The 14,874-nt window shown below is 38.4% G+C and overlaps 1 protein-coding gene across 5 annotated transcripts in view; it reads right to left on the reverse strand.

Moving 5' to 3' along the window:
• JAK2 (Janus kinase 2) overlaps nt 1–14,874 on the reverse strand; it is a 143,870-nt gene that overhangs the window by 98,599 nt on the left and 30,397 nt on the right. For 3 of the 5 annotated variants that reach the window (XM_054500549.2, XM_054500545.2, XM_063649551.1), the window contains exon 2: nt 7,338–7,588. In XM_054500549.2, the coding sequence (XP_054356524.1) occupies nt 7,338–7,563 (226 nt within the window). In that variant the 5' untranslated portion in view covers nt 7,564–7,588. Of the gene's footprint in view, nt 1–7,337; nt 7,589–7,783; nt 7,804–11,904; nt 11,920–14,874 lie in introns of those variants that run through there. The other 2 variants (XM_054500553.2, XM_054500552.2) reach the window with 2 other exon arrangements.

The raw sequence follows: 14,874 nt of genomic DNA on the forward strand, positions 1-14,874 counted from the left end.
AATAAGGATTAACAGCAACTGTGAATCTAGTAAGTCTGTCAGCACCATTTTTCCAACAGCATGTGCTCACTTTGTGTCTCTATGTCACATTTTGGTAATTCTTGCAATATTTCAAACTTTTTTATTATTATATCAGTTATGATGATCTGTGATCAGTGATCTTTGACATTACAATTGTAATTGTTTGGGGCCGCTATGAACCGTGCCCATATAAAATGACAAACATAAGCAATAAATGCTGCGTGTGTTCTGACCGCTCCACCAACAGCCATTCCTGTCTCTCTCCCTCTCCTTAGGCCTCTCTATTCCCTGAGACACAACAATATGGAAATTAGGCCAACTAATAATCCTACAATGGCCTCTAGGCATTCAAGGAAAAGGAAGAGTTTCATATATTAAAGAGTTTCATATCTCTCACTTTAAATCAAAAGCTAGAAATAATTAAACTAAGTGAGGAAGGTATATCAAAAGCCAAGAGAGGCTAAAAGCCAGGCTTCCTGCACCAGTCAATCAAGTTCTGAATGCAAAGAAAAAGTTTTTGAATGAAATTAAAAGTGTTACTGCAGTAAATACACAAATGATAAGAGAGCAAAACAGCCTTATTGATGATGTGACAAAAGTTTGAGTGGTCTAGATAGAAGATCAAACCAGCCACAATATTCCCTCAAGCCAAACCCTAAACCAGAGCAAGGCCCTAATTGTCTTCAAATCTATGAAGGCCGAGAGAGGTGAGGAAGCTGCAGAAGAAAAGCAAGAAGCTAGGAGAGGTTGGTTCATGAGGTTTAAGAAAAGAAACCATGTCCCTAACATAAAAGTGCAAGGTGAACCAGCAAGTGCTGATGGAGAGGATGCAGCAAGTTATCCAAAGATCTAACAAAGATCACTGATAAACAATAGATTTTCAGTGTAGACAAAACAGCCTTCTATTGGAAGAAGATGCCATCTAGGAGTAGTTTCATAGCTAGAAAGAAGTCAGTGCTTGCCTTCAAAGTTTCAAAGAACTGAATGACTCTCTTCTGAGGAGCTAATGCAGCAAGAGACTTTTAGTTGAAGCCAATGCTTATTGACCATTCTGAAAAATCTATGGCCATTAAGAACTATGCTCAATTACCCTGCCTGTGCTCTATAAATGGGACAACAAAGCCTAGAAGATAGCACATCTGTATAATAGCGTGGTTTACTGAATATTTTAAGCCACCGTTGAGACCTAAAGCTCAGAAAAAAAGATTCCTGTCAAAGTATTATTACTCATTGACAATGTACCTGGTCACCCAAGAACTCTGATGAAGATGTACATTGAATTTCATGTTATTTTCATGCATGCTAACACAACATCCATTCTGCAGCCCGTGGATAAGGAGCAATTTGACTTTCAAATCTTATTATTTAGGAAACACATTTTGTAAGGTTATGGCTGTCACAGTGTTTCCTCTCACAGATCTAAGCAAAGTAAATAAAAAAACTTATAGAAAGAATTCACCATTCTAGACGTCATGAAAAACATTTGTAGTTCATGAGAGGAGGTCAAAATGTCAACATTAACAGGAGTTTGGAAGAAGCTGATTCTGGCTCTCATGGATATCTTTGAGGGATGTAATCTTCAGTGGAAGAAGTCACTGCAGTTGTGGTAGAAGTAGCAAGAGAACTAAAATTAGAAGTGGAGCTTGAAGACGTGACTGAATTGCTGTAATCTCATGATAAAACTTGGACATATAAGGAATTGCTTTTTATGGATGAGCAAAGAAAGTGGTTTCTTGAGATGGAATCTATTCCTGGTGAAGATGCTGTGAATATTGTTGAAATGACAACAAAGGATTTATAACATTACATCAACTTAATCAAAGCAGTGGCAGGGTTTGAGTGAATCAACTTCCCATTTTCAAAGAAGTTCTACTGCGGGTAAAATGCTATCAAATAGCATTGCATACTACAGAGACATCTTTCACGAAAGGAGGAGTCCATTGATGCAGTAACCTTCATTGTCTTATTTTAAGAAATTGCCATAGCCACCCAACCTTCAGCAGTCACCACCCTGGTCAGTCAGTAGCCATCAACATCAAGGCAAGACTCTCTACCAACAAAAAGATTATGACTCACTGAAGGCTGAGATGATTGTGAGTGCTTTTTGACAATAAAGTATTTTTTAATTAAGGTATGTACTTTTTTGGACATAATGTTATTGCATACTTAACAGACTACAGAATAATTTAAACATAACTTTTATATGCACTGGGAAACCTAAAACTTCATGTGATTTGCTTTACTGCAATATTTGCTTCACTGCGATAGTCTGGAACGAAACCCACAATATCTCCGAGGTATGTCAGTATTTTAAAATATAACTGCTGAGACTCTTTCAAGCAGATATTTTTAAAACATTTCATCTGGTTTCTTCAGTTGTCCTCTGTAGAAAAGTTGGTTCAAATTTTCAAGTTTCCCTGAACTGGAGGTATAATAAAAATCCATGCTTGCATGTGGTTGCAGAGAGGAGTTGTTTTAATTAATAGGTAACAGATCACAAAAATATTTAGAAGTCATGAATACTCTTAAAAGAACAATGTGTCAAGTTTTACACAATACACTAATAATTATGTCCTTTGTGCTATTTTAATTTACAATGAAAAATTTTAAATATCAACTTAAATGTGAGTGCATATGTAATTTCTTAAAAGATATTTTAGAAGGTACATCAACAAATGGTTGAAAGCCACTGAACTAAAAAACCAAGAGAATACCTAAACCACACAAGTAAATAATACAAGCTATTTTCAAGCATATATAGAACATTCACACATACGCATACACATACACACACAAGCACAAACACAACAATCACCTGAACTCAAAACAAGTCTTTAGAAGTTCCACAGAATAACCACTCATACTATGTTCTCTAACCATACTTCAATTAAATCAGAAATGAATATGTAAAATTTTTTAATCCTATATATTTAAAACATAAGGCTCACAGAACACAAAAGTATTTTATTCTAGTTACGTTTTCACTATTGTCCACTGTAGACAGAAATGGCACAAATGACAAACTGACAACAAAGACTTAAATTCTTAATTTAAATTATTAACACGACCGTCTACTTACAGATGTGTAATAATTTCGGTAAGTTATTTATAATAACATTATTTAGCGGCAGCTTTTAAACAGTATACTTGCATTCATTCTTTTATTTACAAATAACTTCCAAATAACTCAGAAGTCAAAGGAAAATACATTAGGAAGCATTTATAATGAATAATGATTACCAATATCATGTATTAAAAATCGTGGAATACAACTAAGGTGAAACTCAAGAGGAAAAATTGTAGCTTTATCTGCTTATATTAGAAAATAAGAGCAAATGATCTAAGTATCTAACTCAATATAGTAGAAGACAATAGAGTAATCCCAAAGAAGGTTACAGATGGACATGATAAAAATCCAATAGGGAGAAGTAACAAAATAAAAGATGATTCTTTGCAAAATAGATCTTTGTCAAGGATAATAAGAAAAAAAGAGGCACAGATAAACACTAAGAACTTTTAAAAAGCATAATTATAAGTTATGAAGACAAAGAGTGCTAGAACAACATTATGCCAATAAACTTGAAAATATAGACAGATGGACAATTTTTGTAAAAATATAAATTTAAAAAGATTCGTAAATTTAAAACTTCAATAGAACTATAACCATTAAAGAAAGAGACTCTGGCTGGGCGCAGTGGCTCACACACTTTGAGAGGCCGAGGCAGGTGGATCACCTGAAGTCAGGAGTTTGAGACCAGCTTGGCCAACATGGCAAACCCCGTCTCTACCAAAAATACAAAAATCAGCTGGGTGTGGTGGCGGGTGCCTGTAGTCCAGCTAGTCAGGAGGCTGAGGCAAATGAATCACTTGAACCTGGAAGGCGGAGGTTGCAGTGTGCCATAATCATGCTGCTGCACTCCAGCCTGGGCAACAGAGCAAGACTCAGTCTCAAAAAAAAAAAAAAGGAAACAGACTCTTATCCACTTAAACAAAAGAAGAAGAAAAGAAAGAAGGAGCAGGAAAGAGACAGAAGAAGGGAAGGAAGAAGAATAACAAAATAACAATGAAGAAAGAAAAAACCACCATCAGGCCCAGACAAGATTTATATTTGAGTTCAACCAAACATGAAAGACAATTCCATCTTAAGTATGCTATCACAGAGAATAGACCAAGAGGGAACAGAGAAATTAACACATTTTGTGAACTTAGTTTGACTATGATACCAAGGGTAATCTCACCAATATAGATAGAAAAATCTTAAACTTTACTTCCATGATTATAGAAGTAAAAGAGTAACATCAGTGAAAATGGTAGAGTAGGTAGTTCCAAGGACCTATCCTTCTCCCAGAAACAGGAAAAAAAAATGAGTAAAAACTGTCAGAATGAACTTCATATAAACTATAGAAAATAGGCAAAGATGTGCAGCAATCAGATAAATGCTGAATCAAGAAAACAGCAACTTAAAAATGGCAGGAAAGTTGTGCAGCATTTTTACTTAACCACCCACTACCCCCAGGTCCTGCCCACCAACCCCGGCTCCACTCCCCCTAGGTAAGCAAAGTCTTGAAGATGGCAATTGGTGTTCCCAGTGTGAAACTCTGGTCCCTGGCTCTGGAGTGAAGAGAGCCAACCTTAATCTCAAAAAACTGTTTTTCTCTCTTTTGCCCTGACTGGGGACTGACTGAAGAAATGATGCAAAGAGCACACCTATGTTCCACTTAATTCAGGACTTTCTCAGGGCAGAAAAGCAGCTACACAGAAGACATTCATTGAAAACATTGCAAATGAACAACCTGTTGCTATCTGGGGCAGAGGTCTAAAGTTGAGGCAAACAATAAACACACTGAAAACCAAAACAGAGATGACAGAGGAGAGTTTATTTGGGAAATGACAGCACTGAAAAGCATTTCTATGTATTGGAAAGTAGAAAAGCTATATGCATGCCCAAGGAACAGAACTTAGAAGAAAAGACCCGAAGCTTTCACCTCAAGCTGTTCTTTAGAGTCAGCACAAGCAGGAAGGGAAGGCTAAGGCAGAGTTGTAAATGAACTGGGTAAACACTGAATGAGAGCCCCAACACAGAGCCAATCTGCAAAGACTGAAAGAGTTTTTTGTTCTTTTCTATTATTTTCTTTTGGCCCTAGGAATTCAATAAAATCTGTCAAAAAAAAAAATCTTACAAGCTAAAGCAAAATCTTACAAGCTAAAAATGAATAAAAATGAATCTTACAAGCCAAAAAAAAATTTTTTTTTTTTTTTTGAGACGGAGTCTCGCTCTGTCGCCCAGGCTGGAGTGCAGTGGCGCAATCTCGGCTCACTGCAAGCTCCGCCTCCTGGGTTCATGCCATTCTCCCGCCTCAGCCTCCCGAGTAGCTGGGAATACAGGCACCCACCACCACGCCTGGCTAATTTTTTGTATTTTTAGTAGAGATGGGGTTTCACCGTATTAGCCAGGATGGTCTCGATCTCCTGATCTTGTGATCTGCCCACCTCAGCCTCCCAAAGTGCTGGGATTACAGGCGTAAGCTACCGTGCCCAGCCCAAGCTAAAAACCTTACAAGTTAAAATCTTACTAGCTAAAAAATATCTTACAAGCTAAAAAATCTTAAAAGCTAAAAAAATCTTACAAGCTAAAATCTTACTATAAGCTAAAGGATCAGAGATTTCAGAGACTACACACAACAAAAATTACAGACTTTACAATACAGTCAAGATCACTGACTAGAGGTCTCTCATATCCACTTCCCCACTAAAAGCTAAAACCATGAGTATATAATCACACTTTGAGTAGATTATCCAAGAGGAACACTGGTATTCAACAGAAAAGCAAGGAAGGAGACAGAACAAGACAGCCTGCCCAGCCGGGATTGGCAAGAAGCTAGGAGAGACTCCACATAGGGAAAGGGTAAGTGAGAGATGCCCAATGCTCCACATTCTTACTGTGAACCCCTGCAATTTTAGTCACAGGAGAGACCCTAGACCCTTGCAGGACAAAAAATAAACACAGAGGGCTGCCCAGAGACAGCACAAAAGCATTTCCTATTCCAGTGAGGAAGTTCACACTGGGTCCCACACTCCCCCTGAGTCCTAAGCAGCTACAGCAAGGTGACATTTTGAAGCCCAGCTCACAACAGAATGCGTACTCCCCTGGGGCCCAGTGGCATTGTAAAAAAGAATGTAATCATGTCATTCACAGCAACACGGATGGAACTGAAGGTCATTATGTCTAGTGAAATAAGCCAGGAACTGAAAGACAAATATCACAAGTTCTCATTCATATGTGGGAGCTTAAAAAGTTGATCACATGACAGTAGAATGGATTGGTAGCAGAGACTGGCAAGGTTATATGGGTGGGAAGGGGGAAATGAAGAGATGTTGGTTAATGGGCACAAAAATACAGACAGCAGGAACAAGTTCAAATGTTTGATAGAAGTGTAGAGTGACTACAGTTAACAACAATGTATTGTATTTTTCAAAATAGCTAGAAGGAACTTGAAATGTACCTAGCTTCCTCCAACTTACAGTTAATGGCTATTCTGACCTATACTGATCTTAAATAAGAGAATAAATTGATGTAATCAAACATTCTTATAAATACTATATTAGACATTTAATTTACCTCTACAAATAAAATCATACTACTATTCTTCAAAATAAAACTTATGCATCAACTAGTCTTTCTATTAAAAGAACATTTAAAAATGAGATACCATGATAATAGGCTCTATAATAACCTCAGTGGTCTAGTAAAATGTGTTAGCTCTACAGAAAGAGTTCTCTGGTTCATAGTTTTGGTCCATAGATGATATAATCAGGTCTCAAGAGTAAAAATGATTTCAAGATACACCAAAGATATAAGAAATATATATGAGGAAAGATTGGCAGAGGTCTTCAGAAGCTAACTAGAAGAAAGTGATGGTTTGTCAACCATTTTAATCAAGATTTTAAATCAAATACATATTTCAAAACATTAATTTTTTGCTTTCATGTTGCTCTCAGGATCTAGCTTTAATATTACCTTATGTCATGAGATAGCCCATGACAGGATTCTTTAACCACCTTATATGTAATTATAAAGAACAGTCAGCAAACATTTATGGGCATCAATTTGTTTTGATACCTAGCCCAAGGCAGATTCACCATAAATTGTACTCCAGTAACACTTGCATTTTCTACGCATGTGAAAACACACATGCCAGCCATACAAGCATTAAAAAAAATAAAAATATATATTATGCATGTACCTATTATTAGCATAGCATAATTAAAACAATAATCCATGCATAAAAAGGAAAATGCTGTTTTTTAATACTTACCACAAGCTTTAGAAGCAGCAATACAGATTTCTTCTGCAACATACTCCCCGGATGGAAAGGTCAGATAATCTGCCTCAGATTTCCCAAGGGAATGGTAAAGATACACCTGAAGAACTGGATCTATTTGCTTCATAGAATTGGCATTTCCAGAAATATCACCATTCTGATATATAGAAGAGGTGGATGTTCCCTCCATTTCTGTCATCGTAAGGCAGGCCATTCCCATGCAGAGTCTTTTTCAGAACATTTGCCTGTAAGAGAAAACAATAAAGTTATAAATGGGCTGGGCGCAGTGTCTCACACCTGTAATCCTAGCACTTTGCAGGGCCGAGGCAGGCAGATAGCTTGAGCCCAGAAGTTGGAGACAAGCCTCAGCAACATGGTGAAACCTCGTCTCTACAAAAACATACAAAAAAAACAAATTAGCTGGGTGTGGCAGCACGCACTTGTAGTCCTAGCTACTCTGGGAGTGGAGCAGAAGAATTGCTTGAACCTGGGAGGATGAGGCTGCAGCAAACCTCCGCACTCCACTGCACTCCAGTCTGGGTGACACAGCAAGACCCTGTCTCAAAAATGAATAAATAAATAAATAAAGTTACAAATGGAAATAATATTGATAAGGCACCCTTCATATACAAAGAAGGACTGCTCCTTGACAGCAATGGCTGTCAAATCCATTAACTGGATTAATATCGTGTACTACTACATACAAAGCACAATGCAAGAAATCATACATTTTAAACTTCCTGTGGACAAAGATTATAAAATTCCAGTTAACAACCTAATTGAGGACGATGATATAAATTCCTAACATGAACAAACATGCATTAAACTCAGTTACAGACAACAGAAGAAGAGATCTCAAATTGGGGGAAGAGGGGTCCAGAAGGCTGACTAGAGTTATCTGGTACTCACCTCCTCCACAAAGAAGAACCAAAATAGCGAGTAGATAATCACACTTCGAATAGGTCGTCTAAGAGAGAACACTGAAATTCAACAGACAAGTGATAGAAAACACCTAAAGCAAGGAAGGAGAGGGAAGCGGGGCAGCCTGCTCAGCCAGGATCAGCCAGAAGCCTAGAGAGCCTGCACAATGTGGGGAAAGAGTAAGTGAGAGACTCCCATTGGCCCACATTTTCACTGCAAACTCCTGCAATCCCAGACACAAGAGAGCCCCTCAACTTTCATGGGCTCTGGGAGTAACATAGGGAGCTGCCTGGAGACTGCACAATGACATTGCTTTAGAGAAGGAGCTTATGCTGGTCCAACACACCCCTGAGTCCTAAGCAGCTACAGCACGGTGCCATTTTTAAAGCCCAACCCACACCAGAATGCGTCCTACCCTGGAACCCAATAGCCCCTGCATATCCACACCCCTAGAGCCCCACTGACATCCTCCACCAACAGTCACCTCCATTGCTGGCTGCTGCCTATGGGACAAAAGCACAAGCCATTGGCAATAACCTCACTGCTCCCAGCAGAAGGGCTGCCATATATTTGTATGTGCCCTGAGGACAAGCTCTACCACCTACAGCTGCCACCATTGCAGGCTGCTGCCGCTAGGTGTCAAAATGCAAATTTGCATGCACCCTGAGTACAGCTTCATCACATCTACAGCCTCTACCTGCAGCTGCAGTGCACACTCCTCAGCCAACTCCCTACAACTGCTCCCACTGAGAGCAACTGCACCCTCCCCAGCATCAGGGCACAGCATAGCCACTGCTGCCCCCACCTGAAGATTCCACCAGGAAATTGGAAATCCTCCTGCTCCTGCCCACCACAAACAGCACCTGCTCACACCACTGGAGGACCTGAGGATACTCTCACCCTGCCCAGCTCAGCACCCTACTCCCAAGTACCCAAGCATGTTATCTGGGGGCCTTGGGATTACACCAGTTTGTCCACGCCCACTGTCAACTGAGCATTCCACCTGGGGATCTAAGGAGGTGGCCCACTCAACCTGCCACTACCACCACAGCTGGTTCCCACTCACACTTGCCACCTGCAGGTTTTAGGACTTGCCTACCCAGCCTATCGCTGTCACCGCCGACATAAGCACAGGCAATTGGAGAGCCAGAGGTTGTCCTACCACTGCTACTGACATGACCCATGCCATGCTCACTGCCCAGGGGCCTGTGGACCCACTCAGCTGCCCAGCCCATCACTGCCACTCCTGGTACCCAAACAAGTCACCTGGAGACCCAAAAATTGGACTGCCTGGACCCACTAACACCATTACTAATGTAAGCCACCCTGGGGCTAATGTACAGACATGGTTGTCCAACTGCTGCCACAACTGAGGACTGAGGATCAGTCCAGCTGGTGTCACCATCCCCAGCAAAAGTTCACCATAGCCTCCACAACCACACACTACGCCACTGAGGAAATCACAGACACCACTGATGCTGTTTACAAAGGAAAAAAAATCTTACAGAGAGTACACTACTGCATGCACCCAGATTCAAACCCAAAGTACCCTGGCCAACCAACACCCCAGTCAAATCTTCAGGAAAAAGTCCTACCCTATGAAAGCAAATTCAAAAAAATGGAAGTGATGATTACACCAGATGTGTAGATATCAAAGAAGTAAGGACACAAGAAACATGGGAACATGAGGAAATATGACATCTCCAAAAGATCAAAATAATTTTCTACCAAAAGATTCCAATGCAAAAGAATTTCATGAAATGCCAGAAAAAGAATTAAAAATAATGATATTAAAGAAGCTCAGGGAGATAGAAACGCATACAGATAAACAATACAAAGAAACCAGAAAAACAACTCAGGATATGAATGAGAAATTTACCAAAGAGAGAGATATCATTTAAAAAGAAAACAAGAAACCCTGAAACTGAAGAATTCATTTAATGAAATAAAAAATACATTCTAGAGCATCTAAGAAGAAAGAATTTCTGAACTTGAAGACAGGTCTTCTGAAATAACCCCATTAGACAAAAATAAAGAAAAAAGAATGAACAAAGCCTGCATGACATATGGGATACCATAAAGCAACCTAATATTAGAATTTTCAGTATTCTAGAAGACAATGAAAATACAAAAGGAACAGAAAACCTGGTTAATGAAATAACAGCTGAAAACTACCCAAGTATAGCAAGAGATTTAGACATCCAGATACAGAAGCTCAGAGATCCCCAAAAAGACAAAATTCCAACAGGTTCTCCACAACACATTAGAGTCAAACTTTCAACAGTTTGTCAAAGACAAAGAGAGAATTCTAAAAACAGCAAGAAAAAAGTGTCTAGGCACTTCTAAGGGAAGCTCCAATTAGACTAACAGCAGATTTCTCAGCAGAATCATTACAGGCCAGGAAGAGAATGGAACGATATATAAAAAGTGCTGAAAGAAAAAAACCTGCAAGTCAAGGATACCATACCCAGCAAAATTATCCTTCATTAAGCAAAGGAAAAATAGTTTTTCTGAGGCAAGCAAAAGCTGAGGAATTCAACACTACTAGACCAGACCTACAAGAAATGCTTGAGGGAGTTCTACATGTGGAAGTCAAAGAACAATGTCAGGCCAGGCACACTGGCTCAGGCCTGTAATCCTAGCACTTTGGGAGGCTGAGGCAGGCAGACTGCTTGAGCCCAGGAGTTCAAGAGCAGCCTGGACAACATGGCAAAACCCCATCTCTATGAAAAATACAAAAGAATTAGCCAGGCATGGTGGCAGGTTTCTGTAGTCCCAGCTATCTGAGAGGCTGAGGCAGGAGGATCACCTGAGACCATGGAGGTCGAGGCTGCGGTGAGCCATGATCGCACCACTGCACTCCAGCCTGGAGGACAGAACAAGAGCAAAACCCTGCCTCAAAAAAGAAAGAAACAAACAAACAAAAAGGACAACTACTACCATTATGAAAAACAGATGACAAAAGTATCAAACCCACTGGTAAAGCAAACACACAGACAAGAAAGGATTCAAATGTTATCACTATAGAAAACCAACAAACCACAATGCTAAACAATATGAGAGGAAGAAAAGAACAAAGGACCTACAAAACAACCAGAAATCAATTAATAAAATGACAGGAATAAGCCTTCACATATCAAGAATAAACTTGAATGTAAACAGATTAAACTTTCCACTTAAAAGATAGAGAATGGCTAAATGGATTAAAAAACATGACCCAACTATATGCCACTTACAAAACCTCGTCTCACCTTTAAAGATACACATAGACTGAAAGTAAAGGGATAGAAAAAGATATGCCATGCAAAGGTATATCAGATACAACAGACTTTAAGTCACAAACAGTAAAAAGACAAGGTAATTCTAGAATGATAAAGGGATTAATTCATCAAGAGGATATAACAATTCTAGAACTTCTAATGTATCAAAACAACAACAACAAAACCTGGCAATTACTTTAACAGATATAAAACTGCAAGATTTTTGAAGTTCAACTGTAACTGGATATGCAACTTTAAAGAATTAATTTGTTCAAAAATACATAATTCCTTGAAATCTATTACATCATATCTTATTATAGTCGATATTAAATGCAGCAAAAGCAGTTATAAGAGGGAAGTTTATAGCAATAAATACCTACATCAAAAAGGAGGAAAGATGTCAAACAACATTACATTACACCTCAAGGAACTAGAAAAAGAAGAACAAAGCCCAAAGTTAACAGAAGGAAGGAAATAATGAAGTTCAGAGCAGAAATAAATGAAATAGAAACTATAAAAATGATGGAAAAGATTAACAAATCTTAAGAGTTGGTTTTCTGAAAAGATAGAAAGTTAATTAAAATGAAGTTCTTAGCATTAAGGAGTAAATTTGCTAGAATTTTATCAGCTTGTGCTCACCACTGACTTTGGATTGTTTTGTGCTCATCATTGTTTTTGGTCTTCCTTCTGGACTCACTTTTTCCTGCTGAAATGTATCTTTTAGTAGACCTTTCAGTGAGGCTCTGTGGGTTTTTAAGTTGTAGTCTTTGAAAAAAATATGTTGCCCTCACTCTCAAAATCCTATTTATAATTTTCTTCCCCCAGAACTTTAAAGATATTACTGCACTGTTTTGTGGTATCTATTAACATAAATATGAAGTCTGCTATCACTCCTACATGTCATGGCTTTCCCTCAAGTAGTTTAAAACTTGTTTGCATTAGCAGCAATGTTCTGCAATATTTTTGGAAAGGTTTTGATGTAGATTCTTCTTTATCTTGATCAAAAATGACTATATACTTTTAATCTAAAGATTCATGTCTTTTTTCTATTCTAGGAAATTCTCAGCTACTATGCGGTCAAATGCTACTTCTTTGTTATTCCCTCTAAATTATTTTAGCAGAACTGTTCACTGACCATGGAAGCCTCTCAAGCTCACTTCCATATCCCTCCATTTCTTTCTCATGGTAAAAAAAAGTTAGGATAATGGTTAGCTTGGCAGGGTTGGGATAGTGAGAGGGCATGGAGAATAACTGGCAGGAGGTACAGGGAGACCTCTGGGGTGCCTCCTGCCAGTAATTCAGGTGATACTCTATTTCTTGATCCAAGTAGTGGTTAACAAAGGTGTGTTCACTTTATGAAAATTTGTTAAGTTGTGCATTTATGAGTAGCATACTTTCCTGTTTGTGTGTTACACTTCAATTTGAGGTTTACTTACATTTTTAAATTTTATCGGGAAAAAATTCATTTTTCAATTTTTAATTTTGTTGACTATTTTTCTTAGCACTATGTTTCTTCATATATTTTGCAATTTGGTTGCAGGCTCATTGCACCATTCCTCACCTCACCTTGCCCTCAACACACACACATACACAGTCTGTGGTCTCCCTCCTCATCTAACAATTTGTGGCTGCCACAACTTAGCCTACCTGGGCTATCCATATATAGAACCAGGTCTTATAACAGCAGGTTAAAATTCCTGCCTTGAGGAGGTATCTGATACGATGCAGATCCAGTCAGTCACAAGGCAGGAGATACTTCACTTCATCCTGAAGTTCCGAAATCATGTCATCTCATCTTCCTAAGCTTGCAACTTATCCAAAGCTATAGCAATAGGCAGCATTTGGCGGGAGGTTCCCCTTCCAATAATCTATTTGGAGGGAAGCGACGGCTGGCAGTAAAAGTAACATCCTGGACCTGCCTCTAGTCATCCATGTTGTACCACAAGAGCAAAACTGTCTCCAATGCCTACTTCTGTACAGGAAACCCAGCAAGCATAGCATAGGCTTTAACCACACTCAGTATTTTGCACTTATAATCTATATATATGTACAGCTTGATCTATTTTTATTCAGGATATTTTTTTCTCTTTTTATATTTTAATATGACACAATCATGTGTTTAGAACAGAAAGGATGTTAACTGGAAATCACACTGCCTTAAACATACACCCATACCCCAGAATTCCATAGGCACTCAGTAAATGTTTCCCGAATTTAAATGAATTCAATCATTTAGAAAATGCATTGATGCTTTTCTACGAAAAAGAATCAAAAGAATAAGTGACTCGAATTGGCTTTTTTCTTTTCCTGGAAGTACATGGCGAGAAAGAAAACAATAGGATCACTTGAGCCTGGAGGTCGAGGCCGCAGTGAGCAGTGATTGTGCTCATGCCACTGCACTCCAACCTGAGTAACAAAGTGAGACCTTGTCTCAAAAAAAAAAAAAAAAAAACAATGATCACAACTACAACTAGCATTACTGCTTTGATTTGTGCTAAGGTGCCAGCAGTTTAACTCACTATTATTTCTGTACCATTTGTGCATATGTCAACTCAAAGAAAAAGACATTTAACATCTTGGCATTATTATGAAAATCATGTTAATTTCATTAAACCCTTGAATAGGTTTTTAGGATACCCAGGCATCCTCTAGAGACCACGTTCTGAGAACTGCTACAATTCTACATCTAGTTACAAACTTCATGCATATTTACACCAAGAGACCCATTACAAGAATATTCATTGCGCCTCAGCTTCCAATGGCAAAAACTGCAAACAACCCAAACTATCAGGAAAATAGGTAAATACTTTTGTGCATTTATACTATAGAATCTGTTCCTCAGTTGTTAAAATAAATGAACTATAGCTTTATGCAACATGGATAAATCTTAAAAATACAATGTTGCAAAAGCAGTAAATTATAGAAAACTATAAGCTGTAAAATACCGTTTTTCTAAATTTCAAAAACAAGCAAAACTGAATAATACATTGTTTAGGTATATACATGTGTTAAACAAATCTCCCCTCGCCCCCGCAAAAAAAAAAAAAATCAAAAATCAAGGAAATGTTAATCCCAAAATACAATACACAATGGTTACTTCTGCAAGATAGACAGGAGGACAGCTAGGGAGAAACACATATGTAGGTGCAAATTGCTGGCAACATTCTAGTTCCTGGGGTGGGTGGTAGTTTCACGGGTGTTTAACATATTGTCCTTTATAACTCTCATGTAAGTTACATCTATTCTACTTTTACATGATTTTCCCCTCCTAAATACAATCAAATGCACAAATCTTAAGTGTACCAGTCAATAACTTTGGACACTGCATATACCTATGTAACCCAAAGCCC

This window comes from Pongo pygmaeus, chromosome 13 (assembly GCF_028885625.2).
Source record: "Pongo pygmaeus isolate AG05252 chromosome 13, NHGRI_mPonPyg2-v2.0_pri, whole genome shotgun sequence".
Classification (NCBI taxonomy): Eukaryota; Metazoa; Chordata; class Mammalia; order Primates; family Hominidae; genus Pongo; species Pongo pygmaeus.